At 44.7% G+C, this 19,770-nt stretch overlaps 1 protein-coding gene across 2 annotated transcripts in view; it reads left to right on the plus strand.

The window, feature by feature from the left end:
- The window catches only part of poc1b (POC1 centriolar protein B), a 69,861-nt gene extending 53,063 nt beyond the window's left edge, over positions 1-16,798 (plus strand). For both annotated transcript variants that reach the window (XM_014125651.2, XM_014125652.2), the window contains 2 exons: positions 15,820-16,065; positions 16,312-16,798. In XM_014125651.2, the coding sequence (XP_013981126.2) occupies positions 15,820-16,065; positions 16,312-16,485 (420 nt within the window). In that variant the 3' untranslated portion in view covers positions 16,486-16,798. The remainder of the gene's footprint in view (positions 1-15,819; positions 16,066-16,311) is intronic.
- The last annotated feature ends 2,972 nt before the right edge of the window (positions 16,799-19,770 follow it).

Genomic DNA, 19,770 nt, shown 5'->3' on the forward strand with positions numbered 1-19,770 from the left:
ATTAGTGATTGACCCCTAGCCAAGGAACAGGTCAGGGAACATTTACTACAGGAAGTACTGTATGTCTGTAGGAGCTGTGTTACGGTCATGGGTAGATACGATGCAGCTTATGTCAAATTGATGTAAAAAATTGAAGTGTTTTCCATTTTAGCTAACCGTAACACTTTTCGTTTTAATATAATTATCCTAACCTGCTTTATCCTAATCTGCTTTCAAAAGTAAATTCTGGTCAATTCTGACATAAGCTGTATACAATCTAGTCAAAACCCTGTGTTACATGTCAAGTCATCACTACTAAAACACTCAGACACCAACAACATTTCACAACAAACGCTCACATTTGTCAAAAAACAATCTGTCAGGGAGCCAGTTGGCAAACTCAGACAGTACACATTCAGGCTGTCTGAATTTACTGCCTATTATATAATGCTAGAATCTAGCAGCTAGATGCCTGAGTTATGGGGTTATGGCATGCTTATGAGTAGCTATAAGTGCTTATGTAGAAGGTCATAGGAAGTGTTGCTGGAATAACATTATCAATTGACTTAAGCTCCTTGATATTGGATGCAGCGTTATGCAAGCTAACAGCAGCTAGCTCATTGGCTGGCCTTATAGTGACTCTAATATTTTTGACTACAGTACTTCTAAATATTTTTGCGTCATTCACAGCAGGGGGAATGCTCAAATGTGGGTTTAGTCATCTAGCTGTGTGTGTATGTGTGTGTGTGCCACAGACACACACATTCAGACAGTGAGCCGATGGAAGGCCGTAATAATCAATTACCCGTGGGGAGGGAGTGCTGTGACAGGAGAGGAGGAGGCTGGGGAGAGGAGGAGGCTGGGGAGAGGAGAGGAGGAGGCTGGGGAGAGGAGAGGAGGAGGCTGGGGAGAGGAGAGGAGGAGGCTGGGGAGAGATTTGGCGGCGGCAGCAGCAGCAGAATGTAATTTCCTGCCCCTCATCCTCATCCGCCTGGTAATGCCATGTTAATAGCTTCCTGCTCTGATGCATTACGGCACTGCTCGCTGCCTGCCCTCTGCCTGCCGCCCGCCTTGCTCATCTGTGTCACACACACACACCACAATTTGTATCTGCCACAGCCCGCCAGCTACTATTAGTCTACAAGGCTGACCTGAACCCAGCACTGTCTGCAACATGCAACCCACACACACTGTATCTACTGTGTGTGTGTGTGTGTGTGTGTGTGTGTGTGTGTGTGTGTGTGTGTGTGTGTGTGTGTGTGTGTGTGTGTGTGTGTTTGCCTTTTTATGTAATACCACTCCCCCTCATCTCTCGTTCTCTCTTCTGCTGTGGCAGACGTGGTATTGTTATTGAAAAGCATCTCAAGATGGGTGTCTACCAAAAGCTTGAGACAGTTTGTTCCTATGTGCTTTGTGAATTCTAGGTAAAGCATCATGGTTAGCTTCTAATATGGAATAGTGTCCACTTATTACACTAATGTTTATTTAATGTTTTTATGCATAACGTACATCCTATTGTCAAGTTTGGTACGTTAGCATTGAGGCATTATGACAACATCTTGATGTACAATGAATACAATACTATCTGCACTAAAACTCTCTTGATTTTTTTGCTGTCAGAGTAGCCAACCTGACATGCAACACATCACAGGCTTGGAGCAGGCTGAGGCTCAGCAAACGGGCTGTTATGTCATTATTGTTGGATTTGAAATGCACTCCACGGTATGATTAAAACAGCACAGCAGTCACTGACAACGAGTATGACACACCTCTTTCTCTCTAGTTTCAGTCACTACATTATTACCCTGTTTCAACCCATATAGGTGATAGATAGATGGATACACTCACAGAATGACACCTGTGTGTGTGTGTGAGACAACTCAGCCTCTGATATTCCTGGTGTGTTTGCGTGAGACTGGCGAGCGGGGGTGGTGCCCTGCAGGAGGTTTAACCTCCACTTCCCTTTACGATGACTCGTCATTGGCGTACTGTTATGTTAGAAAGACCAGGATGCTGGGTTGGTGTCCTCTGGATCCCTGCTACACACACAGTCACAACCAAACACCAAGGGTATGTCTCAAATGGCACGCTATTCACTATATAGTGCGCTACATTTGACCAGGGCCCATCCAAAGTAGTGTACTATATATGAAATAGAGTGGTGTTTCGTACACCACCACACTGAAACATCTATTTGAATTCTGCCGCCAGTGGCATATCAACAACACCATAACAACCGCTCCGACCAAACAAGGTTATTGAATGAATGAGCTGAAATGAGCTTGGATTAGTCTCTGCTGCACAGAGACCTGTCTCATTAACTTTTAACACTCCGACCTCTGTCAACGGCACACAAACATCAACAATAACGACCGCTACAATTTGAAGTGAAGCAATAGGCTACCTGGTGAATGTTTTGAAAGCAGCTATTTCTAGGTATGCACTCCATATCCTGTCCTTTATTAACCTGCACCTCTGTATGGTTAACATCATACATGTTAACAATGGCAGCCTTAGACACAACTATACAACTGAACCCATGTTCAGTACAGTACTGTTAATCCTAGTTGCACCAATCCCTTCTTCTTGAACCATGCCTGGCCGACGCATGACTGGCCGACGCATGACTGGCCGACGCATGCCTGGCCGACAGTTGACAACTGGATACACTATATATACAAAAGTATGTGGACACCCCTTCAAATTAGTGGATTGGACTATTTCAGCCATACCGTTGCTGACAGGTATAAAATCGAGCACACAGCCATGCAATGTTCATATACCAACATTGGCAGTAGAATGGCCCGTGCTGAAGAGCTCAGTGCCTTTCAATGTGGCACAATCATAGGATGCCACCTTTCCAACAAGTCAGTTCCTCAGATTTCTGCCCTGCTAGAGCTGTACGTGCTGTTATTGTGAAGTGGAAATGTTGAGGCGCAACAACGGCTCTGCTGCGAAGTGGTAGGCCACACAAGCTCACAGAACGGGTCCGCCAAGTGCTGAAGAGTTTAGCGCCTAAAAATCGTCTGTCCTCGGTTGCAATACTCACTACCGAGTTCCAAACTGCACAAGAACTGTTCGTCGGGAGCTTCATGAAATGGGTTTCCATGGCCGAGCAGCCTCACACAAGCCTAAGATCACCATGCGCAATGTCAAGCGTCGGCTGGAGTGGTGTAAAGTGTTCTCTAGAATGAAGAATCACGCTTCACCATCTGTCAGTCCGACGGACAAATACGGATTTGACGGATGCCAGGAGAACGCTACCTTTCGACTGCATAGTGCAAGTGTAAAGTTTGGTGGAGGAATAATGGTCTGGGGCTGTTTTTCATGGTTCTGGCTAGGTCCCTTAGTTCCAGTGAAGGGAACTCTTAATGCTACAGCATACAATTACATTCTAGATGATTCTGTGCTTCCAACTTTGTGGCAACAGTTTGAGGAAGGGCCTTTCCTGTTTCAGCATGACAATGCCCCCGTGCACAAAGCGAGGTCCATGCAGAAATGGTTTGTTGAGATTGGTGTGGAAGAACTTGACTGGCCTGCACAGAGCCCTGACCTCAACCCCATCAAACATCTTTGGGATGAATTGGATTGCCGGCTGCGAGCCAGGCCCAATCGCTCAACATCACTGCCCAACCTCACTAATGCTCTTGTGGCTGAATGGAAGCAAGTACCTGCAGCAATGTTCCAACATCTAGTAGAAAGCCTTCCCAGAAGAGTGGAGCATAGCAGCAAAGGGGGGACAAACTCCATATTTAATGCCCATGATTTTGGAATGAGATGTTAGAAGAGCAGGTGTCCACATACTTTTGCTCATGTTCTGTATAAACCTGAACAATAACGATTACAATTCAACACAAATGACTAGCTCTGGATTGAAGAGCTGTGATGAGGTCTGGGTGGGTTGCCACGGTTATTTAGCAGCGCTCAAATCCACATCAGGACTCATCCGCAAGTGTGCATACATCTTAGAGAGAGAATTGAATGGAGGGGTTGGTTCTGATGTTGAGAAGAGCAGCGTAATAATAGTCCACCTCGTTCCCTGGTAGCACTAACAACGGTTCTATCACCATAACAACGCTGCAAATGGGTAACAACATAACAGCCTGTATCGCTTTGTCTCAGGACAGATGCATGTTATGCTGTTACACAATATAAATGACAACAGCTGAACAATTTAGCATAGATCACAATGTCATAGCAAATCTCCATTATGTCCACACTGCTACATAAATGTTACATTAAGGTTGATATTTGGTTGTGTTAATGCATTTCTCTCTCTGCAGGACAGTTCGTTGCTTCAGTAGCACATGATCATGCCGCCTCTCTTTTCATATTACTGGACTGCTCCATAGCTTTGCTAGCACAGTAACACATGGGACATGCTTACAGCGGTACCAGTAAAGCACCGAGACACATTCAGAGAAGCATACTCCTCCACGCCTTCGCTGTGTTTCCAGTGTTGTATCTGTAGTGTCTGTTCCCTGTTGGTGATGAGTCATCAGTCTTCTCTCAGTAGGAAGGGGTGACATATCGCATCCCTCCTTCCTCCACAACTGGGTCAGAATGCCTGTTTTCACCTCATCTGTTCTCCCTTGTGTTTGTCTGTCTGTCTGCATCTCTTCTGCCAAGATTCCCCCTCTCGCTCTCTCTTCCCTTCTCTCCTTCCTTTCCTATTCACGTCGCCGCTCCTTTTCAGGAATACTTTATCAATCTTTCTCTACTGTTCGCCATGTTGCCTTGGCGTCAGAGTTCCCTTCACAGCATTTTGTCTTGTCAGAGTTTTAGGTAGCCTATAGGGCAGCTTCGAGCATTTGTTATTATTTGCAATATGGAGATAAATACTAAGGATACTTGTTATAGATAAAAGAGGATGGTTACAATTTAAAGAGGAGGTGTGTGTGTGTGTGTGTGTGTGTGTGTGTGTGTGTGTGTGTGTGTGTGTGTGTGTGTGTGTGTGTGTGTGTGTGTGTGTGTGTGTGTGTGTGTGCGCGTGTGTCTGAGATGGCGATACCAGTCCACCTGTCATTGAACCTTGACGGCTCAGTCAGTGCTGTTTTTATTAGCGGGGCCGGTTGTTTACTGTTCCCATTCTCCCTCCATGCCCCGTGCTACCTCCCTCGACCTGGTTACAATCACAACATGACATAACCACTTAGTTGCACAGCAGAGTCGCTTATAAAATGCAGTGCTGTCTTTTTTTTATTTTTATGGCATCTGTGGAACAGGATATTTGAGCTCATGTGTGGGAGGACTCATTTCAGATGTCTGAGGCGAGAGGGAGGGAGAGAAAAGAGATACAGACTGAAAGAGGGAGGGATGGGGTGAGGGGGAGAGAGAGAGAGGGATAAAGAGGAAGTGGCCTCTTCTTCACAGCCACAAGACCCACCTCCGGTTTCCTCTTCTTTCAAAACAAGCTTTTCAACAGAATAATAAACTTCATAAAACACAGACACAATATCAAGTTGTCTGCTGGAGATGTTTTGTGTTTGGGAGGGAGATTGAGATAAGGGAGCTAGATTTAAATGTATACAGTTTAGTGTGCATGAGAAGGAAAGTGTGTGTGAGAGAATTTGTCTGTGTATATGCACACGGTTGTATTTGTGCGCTTATGTTTGCATGACAGAGGATGAGGGCAATGGGTAGCCTAGCTGTACTGTAAAAGGATCCCTCCATCCGCTCTGCTGCCCAGACTGTTAATATGTAGAGCCCAACAGGAAATAGAGCTTTATAGCTCTCTGAGCCTCACCTGACTAGGTGACAGGGGACAGCTGTGGCTTGTCCCAACACAGGAAATGGCCTACTTTAACAGGACACCATATTTTGATATCACCCCAGCAGCCAGCCAGAACTATGACTGTATCTCAAAATGGCACCCTATTCCCTACATAGTGAACTACTTTTGACTAAAGTCCTATGGGCTCTGGTCAAAAGTAGTAGGGAATATGGTACCATTTGGGAATGCAGACCATAAGGCTGTTTATTCACCCTGGGGTGACCACTTCCTTGTTATGCAGTCTAAATAAAAATCCACCAACGGCAGGACAAGAGAAACTTAGTGCGTTGTTGTTGTGTTAGCTAAAATGAGATAGAGATTTTGTACTGCATTACAGATATTATATAGCAAGGTTAGTTAATGAAGGATATGTTGGGCACTAATATGAACAAAGCACGCTAAGCAGCCTAGTTGCACTTGGTTCTATTCCCCTGGCCATCTTATCCTGATGGTAGCTGAAAACATGGTAAAGTTAGTGTGTATCCTGATGGTAGCTGAAAACATGGTAAAGTTAGTGTGTGGGTGAGAAGAGGGATCAGTCTCTGAATGGTGGTAGGTTAAATAAAGAAAAAACTATGCTTTAAAAATCTGTTAATGTAGAATTATTGCGCAATTTGTATACTGCTACATTGAGGTTTTTTCTTTCGTTATTTTTATCTGCCGGTAGGCCCTAAAGCTGAGGCTACGTACTAACTGTAGCATGTCAAATACACACCAATTGACAAATGCTTTTGGGAACTTGGTCATAAAAAGTTTACGTCGATCCACTGAGGCAAAAGGGAAAATGTAGGAGTTTAATTCAATAAGAGAAAAGCTGTGAAATGGAGAGTTGAAAATAAATAGAAAGAAGGGCCAGAACATTAGTCTAATGTTTGGTGAAGTGGTAAAAGATGATGATAGCTATGCTGGCTATGTTGTGTGATGATTGTGATTCGCTATACAAATTCGACAGTCACAAGACAGGGTCTTCAAAATGACACTTTAAGTGAACTGTACCGTTCAGATGGGTTAAATGGAATAGTAGCCTAACTGAAATCTGGACACCGACTGTAGGTCTATAACCTCTCACATAGCCTAATATTATAATAACTCCTGCAGAATTAAGCATTTCTTGCAGTCAAATTATACACCTAATGTAAAAAAATACGATTTATTTATGTAATCTTGAGAGAATGAGTGTGCATTTAGGGACCATCTGTAAAGGTAGTATCTTTATCAGCATCATAAACGCTGATAGTATTTCAACCACACAAAATATGTATCTAAGCCGAAGAAATCACGTTGGGTCGTTTCAATAGCTTTTAATTTCCTTAAAACCGCTCAAACCGATGTCACTTGGACATTTTACATGGAAAATGTTTCCTATTTTTAATTATTTAGCATTTTCTCCCCGGTCCCTAAACGGCTTTTTTTTCCACCTTTATTTAACCAGGTAGGCTAGTTGAGAACAAGTTCTCATTTACAACTGCGACCTGGCCAAGATAAAGCAAAGCAGTGCGACAACAACACAGAGTTACACATGGAATAAACAAGCGTACAGTCAATAACACAATATAAAAAAAGTCTATATACAGTGTGTGCAAATGGCATGAGGAGGTAAGGCAATAAATAGGCCATAGTAGCAAAGTAATTACAATTAAACAGATGAACACTGGAGTGATGGATGAGCAGATGATGATGAGCAGATGATGGTGTGCAAGTAGTGATACTGGTGTGCAAAAGAGCAGCAAAGTAAATAAAACAATATGGGGATGAGGTAGGTAGATTGGGTGGGCTATTTACAGATGGACTATGTACAGCTGCAGCGATCAGTTAGCTGCTCAGATAGCTGATGTTTAAAGTTAGTGAGGGAAATATAAGTCTCCAGCTTCAGCGATTATTATTATTATTATTATATATTTTTTTTATTTGCTAGGTAAAGCGGTTGGTTGGTGGTAGACTTATAGATGACCTGGAGCCAGTGGGTCTGGCGACGAAAATGTAGCGAGGGCCAGCCAGCCGACTAGAGCATATAGGGCGCAGTGGTGGGTGGTATAAGGCGCTTTGGTAACAAAACGGATAGCACTGTGATAGACTACATCCAATTTGTGTTGGAGGCTATTTTGTAGATGACATCGCCGAAGTCGAGGATCGGTAGGATAGTCAGTTTTACGAGGGTAAGTTTGGCGGCGTGAGTGAAGGAGGCTTTGTTGTGAAATAGAAAGTCGATTCTAGATTTGATTTTGGATTGGAGATGTTTGACATGAGTCTGGAAGGAGAGTTTACAGTCTAGCCAGACACCTAGGTATTTGTAGTTGTCCACGTATTCTAGGTCAGAACCGTCCAGAGTAGTGATGCTAGTCGGGCGGGCGGGTGCGGGCAGTGAACGGTTGAAAAGCATGCATTTGGTTTTACTAGCGTTTTAAGAGCACTTGGAGGCCACGGAAGGAGTGTTGTATGACATTGAAGCTCGTTTGGAGGTTAGTTAACACAGTGTCCAAAGAAGGGCCAGATGTATACAGAATGGTGTCGTCTGCATAGAGGTGGATCAGGGAATCGCTCGCAGCAAGAGCGACATCGTTGATAAATACAGAGAAAATAGTTGGCCCGAGAATTGAACCCTGTGGCACCCCCATAGAGACTTCCAGAGGTCCGGACAACAGGCCCTACGATTTGACACACTGAACTCTGTCTGCGAAGTAGTTGGTGAACCAGGTGAGGCAGTAATTTGAGAAACCAAGGTTATTGAGTCTGCCGATGAGAATACGGTGATTGACAGTGTCGAAAGCCTTGGCCAGGTCGATGAAGACGGCTGCACAGTACTGTCTTTTATCGGTGGCGGTTATGATATTGTTTAGTACCTTGAGCGTGGCTGAGGTGCACCCATGACCGGCTCGGAAACCGGATTGCACAGCAGAGAAGGTACGGTAGGATTCGAAATGGTCAGTTAGCTGTTTATTAACTTGGCTTTCAAAGACTTTAGGAAGGCAGGGCAGGGTGGATATAGGTCTATAACAGTTTGGGTCTAGAGTGTCACCCCCTTTGAAGAGGGGGATGACCGCGGCAGCTTTCCAATCTTTAGGGATCTTGGATGATACGAAAGAAAGGTTGAACAGACTAGTAAAAGGCAAGAGAAGCAGAGATAAAAGAGAAAACAAACTTTACCGATAATTCTATTGATTTATTACATTATTCTGGTGCGTAAGAGTTTACTTAGTCTTCTAGAGCAACAAGCACTGACCGACGAGAAGCTGCCTATACCTAATTATAGACAAGATTACGTTATAAGCAGAAACAGACTTATCTAAAAAGGCCTGTCAAACCATCCGTATTTTCTATGTTCGCAGCCTCAGATTTTCACTTTATCACAGAATCGGGCTGTAGCAACTGCGGGTGAACAAACAGCTGACCCACGTATCTCTCTCACACACACACACACACACACACACACACACACACACACACACAGACTGACTGAGGCCAGAGAGCAGACTTGAGTCTTTTAGCCTGGCCCGCCAGCTCCCCTCCAACAGCCCTTGGTTCAAATATTATTTGAACTACTTTAGCTGGAGTTGATTGAGCTTGCCTGTTGCATTGGAACCAATAGAAAAATCCTGAAAGTGCTAACTCTGCCCACCTAGCACTACAGGTGGGCTAAAACAGTGGTTAAGAAACTTGTTTTTTTTACACATGGTCCCCTTTCCAGCATTGGGGAACATCCTGCACGCCACGTCGATTTCGATGGGCAGAAGTACTGTTCATGACACAAGCTGTTTACACCCATCTTGTTGGTGGAGTGAATTTTGCAGGTTTAAAGCTTATTTCCTGCAGTTCTACACATTTTGTCATGGGGTGCAAAGAAAATGTTGCAGTTTTAAAGCACATTTCTTGTAAGTCTATACATTTTGCCATGTCTAATGTGTATTCATGTGATATTTGAGTGACAAAAAAAAGTTTAAAAGTTAGCTGACCCAGGTACTCATTGCTATGAACTCCCACAAACACTTTAATCTCCAAGACTCATGAAGGAAGATGGTCAAAATGACTGCAGTGTGTGAGACAGAACCTGGGCGGGGGTCAGGGGAGATAATGCCTCCTTTGATTTCCATAAGGAGTTCAAATCCAAATAAAAGTGTGTTGTTCGCGTACATAGTTTAGCAGATGTTATAGCGGGTTCATTGAAATGCTTTTTACTAGATCTTAACAGTGCAGTAAAATGTCAAACAAATGCACAAATAATAAATATTCAAAAACTAGAAAAAAGAAATCAAGAATGTCAGAACGAATCCAATTAACAACCCATTTTCTTGTTCTCTGAGGCTGACTAATGGTGTTACGATGGTATCCTGTGACGAGGAAATGTTCTCTTCCCCATCAGCAGGCGGACAGAGAGTAGCGGCCCTCTGCTCTACTCGCCTATGTGTTTATAGGGGAACAGAATGGAGAAATGTGGACTGAGGACGCGCGCACACACACACACACACGAAACCTTGCATTTTCTCTTTTTAATATCTGTGTATGATATACTGTACCAGTCAAAAGTTTGGACACACCTACTCATTCAAGGATTTTTCTTTATTTTTATTATTTTCTACCTTGTAGTGTAATAGTGAAGACATCAAAACTATGAAATAACACATGGACTTATCCCAAACCACTTCAATTGGGTTGAGGTCAGGTGATTGTGGAGGCCAGTTCATCTGATGCAGCACTCCATCACTCTCCTTCTTGGTCAAATATCCCTTACACAGCCTGGAGGTGAGTTGGGTCGTTGTCCTGTTCAAAAACAAATGATAGAGGGACTTAGCGCAAACCAGATGGGATGGAGTATTGCTGTGGTAGCCATGCTGGTTAAGTTTGCCTTGAACTCTAAATCACTGACTGTGTCACCAGCAAAGCACCATCACACCACCACCTCCATGCTTCACAGTGGGAACCACACATGCAGAGATCATCCGTTCACCTACTCTGCGTCTCACAAAAACACAGCGGTTGGAACCAAAAATCCCAAATTTGGACTCATCAGACCAAAAGACAGATTTCCACCGGTCTAATGTCCATTGCTCGTGTTTCTTGGCCCAAGAAAGTCTCTTCTTCTTATTGGTGTCCTTTAGTAGTTGTTTCTTTGCAGAAATTTGACCATGAAGGCCTGATTCACGCAGTCTCCTCTGAACAGTTGATGTTGAGATGTCTGTTACTTGAACTCTGTGAAGCATTTATTTGGGCTGACATTTCTGAGGCTGGTAACTCTAATGAACTTAACTGCTGCAGCAGAGGTAACTCTGGGTCTTCCTTTCCTGTGGCAGTCCTCATGCAAGCTAGTTTCATCAAAGCGCTTGATGGTTTTTGCGACTGCACTTGAAGAAACTTTCAAAGTTTAACTTTTTCTGGATTGACTGACCTTGATGTCTTAAAGTAATGATGGACTGTCATTTCTCTTTGCTTATTTGAGCTGTTCTTGCCGTAATATGGACTTGGTCTTTTACCAAATAGGGCTATATTCTGTAAACCACCCCTATCTTGTCACAACACAACTGATTGGTTCAAATGCATTGAGGAAAGAAATTCCACGAATTAACTTTTAACAAGGAACACCTGTTAATTGAAATGCATTCCAGGTGACTACCTCATGAAGCTGGTTGAGAGAATGCCAAGTGTGCAACGCTGTCAAGGCAAAGGGTGGCTACTTTTAAGAATCTCAAATATATTTTGTCTGTGTGTGTGTGTTTATCTATTTTCCTTTTAATGTATCTAACAACACTTTAGTCAGCAACCCAATCAAACTAGTTTGGTAACATGGCATGTTAGCTGTCTAAATCCACAAGAGAAAGTAAGAAATCAACTTACCCCCCCTAACAACACCACTATAATTGTATATTTCCTGTACTATATATCCCTCGGCAACAACAGATACAGCCTATAACAATTATTCTGATTGGCCTATTGTTTATTCTCTCTCAGACCACTCTGCTGGAGTAGCTCATAAATATACCATGAGTCCCAAATGGCACCCTATTCCCTTTATAGTGCATTTCTTTAGACCAGTGCCCATAGGGTACTCATCAAAAGTAGTGCAGTACATAGGCAATAGTCTGCCATTTTAGACATACTCATTTCTAATCATCTGGGTGAGATGGAGAGGCTGGCTAGTGGCTGGCGAGGACAGGGGGATAAATGAATTGGTCGTTGGCATTAATTGGGTGCGCTGCTGACGCTGGGTGTCCACCTGTGTCCACTTCAAAATCTGGGACAGTGTGTTCACTGTAGACAGAGTGGCATGACCTTATATGGGCTGAAGATGCTCCTAATGGAAACATCACAAGCCTTTTAATAAAACAAAATGTATCTAATATTGCTATACATTATCCGTTTCTGAGAATAGACTCTGTCAATGATACTTGCTTAGGGAACTGATATTAAAACAGTACTCTTACCCTTTACCGACGGGTATGTTACAGAATATTATGCCAGCCCTTCTGTAATAGTAACAGATAACGGCCTTCAGTTGCCAACCTCAGGATTTAAGTTTTCATAATATTACATACTAACACTGTGGTATCAGACCAAGTGTTACAGTGGTATCAGACAGACGGTGCCCCAGCTCTGTTATCTATCTGGGAATGGTTCTGTAGTTTGATTAAAGTTTCTGTTCGCCCACTCTTCTCCCACCGACCAAACGAACAGACAGCCGAGCTGGCAGAATGCCACCGATGGCCTTGCTTGCTGTGGCAATGAGCCGTGTCTCGCCGTTCCACATGACATGGCAAACGAGCACAGTGTGTGTGTTACAGTGATTGACACATGGTATGTTGCCTCTTAATGTCTGATTGCTCTTCAACTTCCTGCAAGAGAAAAGAAAGACACAAGAGGAAGCGAAAAGAGAGATGGATGGAGTCAGGTCTGGGTCTGCTGAGCATTAATGAACACAACAGATGTTGCCCAGATGCGGCCCAGGGGGGTCAGAGAGAGAGAAACCAAGAGAGGGGGGGAGAAAAAGGGAGGGGAAAAAGCGAGATAGAAAGGAGTCCAGTTGGAGTCCGTCTTCACACACTGACAGCTTTGTTCACTTTCAGTCAGGACCAAGCCCTCCTTACTCTCCCTTCCACCCTCTTCTCACCCCCCCCCCCCCCCCCAGACTCTTTGATGTAAGTGCACAGGAAACAAGGCAGGAATCGATTCCTCCATGCATTAAGCCCCCACTCACCACCACCTTCCTCTCCTCTTGTCTCATTCCTTCTCTTTTTTTATCTCTATCTCCTCGCCCCTGTACCTCCCCATACCCTGCCCAGGAAGCTCGCTAGCACGTTGTTTTTGTATGTGTCTGTGTATTGTATGGGGCAGTTGGAGCACAGGGACACATCTTGTCTGTATCTTTGTCTGTGTGTTGGAGCAACATTGTAGATCGTGTTGATCCTTGTCTGTCTGCACGGCCTGCTTTGAATAATGAAATTCCTTTTGAAAAAAATCTATGAAATTCAATGATTTACTGTAACTACGGGGTGCAGCTAGTTTCTATTGTTTACCTTGGTTCAGGAGGTATGGATTTGGTCTCAGAATATGTAGTAAAGTTCTCCAACTCGTTGACCCTGTTTTTTAACTGTTTGCCAGTTGTTTTTTTTTTAGGAGCAAGCCAATACGATGAGTCCTTCTCCCCAAGGCTCTCAGGTCATAACCGCTCAAGTTAACAAATAAAATGTCATTTGTCACATGCTGTAGACTAACAGCAAAATGCTTACTTACAGGCCCTTACCAGCAAAGCAGATAAAAATATAGAAAAATAATAATAACACAAGGAATAAATACACAATGAGTATCTATAACTTGGCTATATACACAGGTACCAGTACTGAGTTGATGTGCAGGAGGTAATTGAGGGCGTGCTCAGCCCTCCCTTTCCTGTAGTCCACGATCAACTCTGTTGTCTTGTTGAGGGAGAGGTTATTGTCCTGGCACCACACTGCCAGGTCACTGACCTCTATCGCTATAGGCGGTCTCATCGTCGTCCGTGATCAGGCCTACCACCGTCGTGTCGTCATCAAGCTTAATAATGATGTTGGAGTCGTGCGTAGCCACGCAGTCGTGGGTAAACAGGGAGTACTGGAGGGGACTAAGCACGCACCCCGAGAGGCCCCTGTGTTGAAGGTCAGCATGGCGGATGTGTTGTTGCTAACCTTTACCACCTGAGGGCGGCCCATTAGGAAGTCCAGGATCCAGTTGCAGAGGGAGGTGTTCAGTCCCAGGGTGATGAGCTTGAAGGGCACTATTGTATTGAACGCTGAGCTGTAGTCAATGAACAACATGCTCATGTAGGTGTTCCTCTTGTCCAGGTGGGAGAGAGCAGTGTGGAGTGGATCTCTTGGGGCGATTTGGAATGGGTCCAGGTTTCTGGGATGATGGTGTTGATGTGAGCCATGACCAGCCTTTCAAAGCATTTCATGGCTATGGACGTGAGTGCTACGTGGGGGTGATAGTCTTTTAGACATGTTACCTTGGCCTTCTTGGGCACAGTCTCTCTCCTCTCATCGTTTCCTTTCCTCTACTTTAAAAACATTATTGGCCAGAGGGAGGGATGTAGAGTGGGAGGGGAGAGTGAGGGGGAGAGACTGGCTAGGCTTTACAGCTTATAGGATTCATGAACTAACACATTTTCCATGTTTTGTCATTAGCATTACGGTTGTAACCACTTCCTCTATGTCAGGGCTTCACATCTGGCAGCAGTCAGGGCTTCCCAACTGGCAGCAGTCAGGGCTTCCCAACTGGCAGGAGTCAGGGCTTCCCAACTGGCAGGAGTCAGGGCTTCCCAACTGGCAGCAGTCAGGGCTTCCCAACTGGCAGGAGTCAGGGCTTCCCAACTGGCAGGAGTCAGGGCTTCCCAACTGGCAGGAGTCAGGGCTTCCCAACTGGCAGGAGTCAGGGCTTCCCAACTGGCAGGAGTCAGGGCTTCCCAACTGGCAGGAGTCAGGGCTTCCCAACTGGCAGGAGTCAGGGCTTCCCAACTGGCAGGAGTCAGGGCTTCCCAACTGGCAGGAGTCAGGGCTTCCCAACTGGCAGGAGTCAGGGCTTCCCAACTGGCAGGAGTCAGGGCTTCCCAACTGGCAGCCCATGGGTGATTTTTATTTGCCCCCCCAAGTTATCTGAGCAAAAAGTTACATTGTAATTGTTTATTGTTTTATTGTTGGAAATAAGACTGTAAAAACACCAGCAAATCAGTTATTTTTATTTTGGAAATCTGTTCCAATGTATTCCCCGCATAATAGAGAGAGAGACCCTGAGTCTACAAAATATTAGGAACACCTTCCTAATATTGAGTTGTACCTGTGCTTCCCACAGTTGTCAAGTTGGCTGGATGTCCTTTGAGTGGTGGACCATTCTTGATATACACGGGAAACTGTTGAGTATGAAAAACCCAGCAGCGTTGCACTTCTTGACACACTCAAACTGGGCGCCCAGCACCTACAACCATACCCGGTTCAAAGGCACTTCAATATTTTGTATTGCTCGTTCACCCCTTTCATCTACACTGATTGAAGTGGATTTAACAAGTGACATCAATAAGGGATCATAGCTTTCACCTGGTCAGTCTGTCATGTAAAGAGCAGGTGTTCCTAATGTTTTGTAAACTCAATGTAAATGATCGTATACAAATGTAAGCAAGGTTTGAAATGGTTATATTTTATTCAAATATTATGTCTGTTTGGGTTCTTGCATTAGATTTGCTGTATACAAATTATTAGTAATTATGTTCTGACCCTCCGCTCATGAAAAATCTGCCCGCGGCTGAATCTAGTTGATGATCTCTGGTCTACGTATTGTCAGTGGGTTGTTGATGAACCCGGCTCGATTAAGTTGTCTCATAAAACCAGTCTCTACCTGGTTAATAGCCCTCTCACATGACGCCTACGGAACCAGACCTGCCTGTTGTGAGGTCCTGTTCTGGTCAGAAGTCCCCGCACCAAGTAAAACTATTGAGTTATAAGTTGCAATGCTTTCCCTCAAATTCAGTTCTAACGTCTTTAAAGTTAATGTTCACTTCAAAATCAATCAAACCTGGTCAGCTGTTGCATTCACCCTCCCCTCTTTCTTTCAAGGCTGTCAACGGCCATGCAAACAATTTGCCAGCACCGCGGATTGCCAGTACCAGCCTCAACCCCAATGAAGACTGCCACAGTAGTGGACAGGGTTCGACATCTGGGTCCCAGTCCGGGCAGATGGGAGGCAGGAGGGAGGAGGGGGAACAGGGGATGACGTTCCCTCTGGAGATGCGCTCAGACCTCCCCATGAACTTCAGCAGCACCCTGGAACGCATTGTCCAGCAGCTTGACGTCCTCACTCAGGTCAGTCCCTTAACTCTTAATCCAAATCTGGCAGCCCTGGCTAAACCACTTCATTTCAACCCCATCTGGCAACTGTAAAATACTTCCCCTTCCATCCCAATCTGGCAACTCAATTGTAATGTTTATGAAAGAACAGCAGATGATACAGAGTTAGATGTAGACAGAAGTTGAAGTGAGTGATGTGTTGACATTGTTGTGAAAGACTTTTAGTCTAAAACTGGTGTGTGATCCTCTCCTACCCCATAGACTGTCTCTGTGTTGGAAGAACGTCTCACCCTGACAGAGGACAAACTGAAGGAGTGTTTATTCAACCAGAGTCAGATCCTGCTGCAGGTGCGAGGGGAGGAGAAGGACCGAAGGAGAGAGAGGGTGGAGGAAGAGAGGGAAGGTGAGAGCGGATCCCCTGTCGCCTCAGCCTAAGGTCGCTCACCTCCCTCTCCACAGACACACACTCCTCCCTTTGACTTGGTCGTGTGTGTGTGTGTGTGTGTGTGTGTGTGTGTGTGTGTGTGTGTGTGTGTGTGTGTGTGTGTGTGTGTGTGTGTGTGTGTGTGTGTGTGTGTGTGTGCCGCTATGGGTTCTTGTACTAGCATTTATTAGTAGAATCTATGCATTATGTCATGTGCTGATGAAGCGCCTGTGTGTGTATGACCACTGTTGTATAGTGTACGGCATATTTTCTCATGCATTCTTTTTCATACTATGAACTAAATAAATTGAACATATTGCACTGGCATGTCTCCATATGTGTCATTTTTACATCAGCAGTTGCTGTATAAAAGCCCACAAGTATCCAAAACTCACTCTGTTTCATGGTCCATCGACCCAGATCATGGGCTTTTCCACACAAAGTGCTTTACAGTAACCTTGCCTAGACCTCAAATGGCAAGCAGTAGCAGCAGAATCTACAAGTATACAGTCCGTGTCAGTTCCTCTGTGAAGGCAGTGGTCTTGTTGACGTTTCCAGCGACAGTCAAAGATGTGGATAGCACTGGAGCGGCCCCTCTTTATAAGTACTTAATACAATAAATGTGTGTTCATCTCCATATCTATCTACAGTGCATTCGGAAAGTATTCAGACCCCTTCACTTTTTCCACATTTTGTTACATAACAGCCATATTTTAAAACTGATTGTTTTTTTCCCCTCATCAATTTACACACACTACCCCATAATGACAAAGAAAAAACAAGTTTAGACATTTTTGCAAATGTATTAAAAATGAAAACTGAAATAACATCTACATAAGAAATTCAGACCCTTTACTCAGTACTTTGTTGAAGCACCTTTGGCAGCGATTACAGCCTCGAGTCTTCTTGGGTATAACGCTAAAAGCTTGGCACATCTGTATTTGGGGAGTTTCTCCCATTCTTCTCTGCAGATCCTCTCAAGCTCTATCAGGTTGGATGGGGAGCGTCGCTGCACAGCTATTTTCAGGTCTCTCCAGAGATGTTGGATTGGGTTCAAGTCTGTGCTCTGGTTGGGCCACTCAAGGACATTCAGAGACTAGTCCCGATGCCATCTGCATTGTCTTGGCTGTGTGCTTAGGGTCATTGTCCTGTTAGAAGGTGAACCTTCACCCCAGTCTGTTGTCCTGAGCGCTCTGGAGCAGGTTTTCATCAAGGACCTCTCTGTACTTTGCTCCGTTCATCTTTCCCTCGATCCTGACTAGTCTCCCAGTCCCTGCCGCTGAAAAACATTATGCTGCCACCACCATGCTTCACGGTAGGGATGGTATTGGCCAGGTGATGAGCGGTGCTTTTTCCTCCAGACATGACGCTTGGCATTCAGGCCAAAGAGTTCAATCTTGGTTTCATCAGACCAGAAAATCTTGTTTCTCATGGTCTGAGAGTCCTTCAGGTGCCTTTTGATAAACTCCAAGCTGGCTGTCATGTGCCTTGTACTGAGGTGTGGCTTCCATCTGGCCTCTCTACCATAAAGGCCTGATTGGTGGAGTGCTGCAGAGATTATTGTCCTTCTGGAAGGTTCTCCCTTCTCCACAAAGGAACTTGAGCTCTGTCAGAGTGACCATCGGGTTCTTGGTCACCTCCCTGACCAAGGCCCTTCTCCCCCGATTGCTCAGTTTTGCCGGGCGGCCAGCTCTAGGAAGAGTCTTGGTGGTTCCAAACTTCTTCCATTTAAGAATGATGGAAGCCACTGTGTTCTTGGGGACCTTCAATGCTGCAGACACTTCCCCAGATCTGTGCCTCAACGCAATCTTGTCTCAGAGCTCTACGGACAATTCCTTCGACCTCATGGCTTGGTTTTTGCTCTGACATGCACTGTCAACTGTGGGACCTTATATAGACTGGTGTGCCTTTCCAAATCAATTGAATTTACCACAGGTGGACTCCAAGTTGTAGAAACACCTTAAGGATGATCAATGGAAACAGGATGCACCTGAGCTCAATTTCAAATCTCATAGCAAACGCTCTTTCAGGTATTTCTGTATATAAAAAAAGTGAACAGCTTTTGTCATTATGGGGTATTGTGTGTAGGTTGATGAGGAAATGTTTTATTTAATCCATTATAGAATAAGGCTGCAATGTAACAAAATGTGGAAAAAGTAAAAAGGTCTGAATACTTTCTGAATGCACTGTACATGTATGTTTTTAGTCAGTACCTCTGTGAAGTTGCCGTCTTCTTGTTGACGTTTCCAGTGTGACCGAGATGTGGTTCACACTGAGGCGGTCCCTCGCCGGCGGGTGTGGAAGCTGTAAAAAGCCACACAAAGGGGTGCTCTGCGCTTGCTCCTGTTTGGTCTCTGTACCACATCCTTCCTCGTTTCTCTGGTTCGCCCTCCCTTTTACATAAAGTGGTGCAGCCCTTAAAGAGAGAGGGCTGGAGACATGTTTTGGTGTTTTGGGGAGGATTTGGGGTTTCATGCAAAGTTTAGTCATGCAGATACTACATGCTCTCGCACTCTCTCACACACTCTCTCACTCTGTCTCTCTCTCTCCCACACTCTCACTCACACTCAGGTCCTTTGTCCCACTTCCACCTCAGCATGTGCACTGATTGGCTTCATTTCAGTTGGAGAACTTTATGGAGAATTTCTACTAATCCTTACTTCCCCTCAACATTATACTGGAGCAAAAAACACTCCCACCCGTGTGTGTGTGTGTGTGTGTGTGTGTGTGTGTGTGTGTGTGTGTGTGTGTGTGTTATTAGCAGTGTAAACCCATAACTTCCCTTTAATGACTTCCTGTAGGCAGGGCTTCCTGTTGTTGTTGGTGGGGGTTCTCTTTGACACAGATGTTCTTGTTGACTATTAGAATGAATGTTACAAGGCTGTGTGTGTGTGTGTGTAAGCAAAAAAAGTAACAGCGGCATGCAGGTACATGTATGTGTGATCTAGCTCTTCTATTCTTGTGGGGACCTGAAATCCCCTAAATCCCCACAAGGATAGTAAAACAAAGATTCTCCCTCATGGGGACATTTCCCATGTCCCCATGAGGTCAAAGGCCATTTTAAGCTTAAGGTTTAGAGTTAGGGAAAATAGTGTTTTGAATGGGAAACAGGGATAGAAAAACGTGTGTGTGTGCCCAAGCCAGGCAGAAATGATCACTTGGGGGCACACATGGTAAAGACATTCTCTCAGACACACAGAGACAGGAGAGGAGAATGGTTATCATTACCTCCTCCTCCTTTAACTCTCCTGGTTGGCGGGTGCTAAAAGCAGAGGGATTATCTTTTAGGAAATTCC

Source organism: Salmo salar, chromosome ssa10, assembly GCF_905237065.1.
Source record: "Salmo salar chromosome ssa10, Ssal_v3.1, whole genome shotgun sequence".
Classification (NCBI taxonomy): Eukaryota; Metazoa; Chordata; class Actinopteri; order Salmoniformes; family Salmonidae; genus Salmo; species Salmo salar.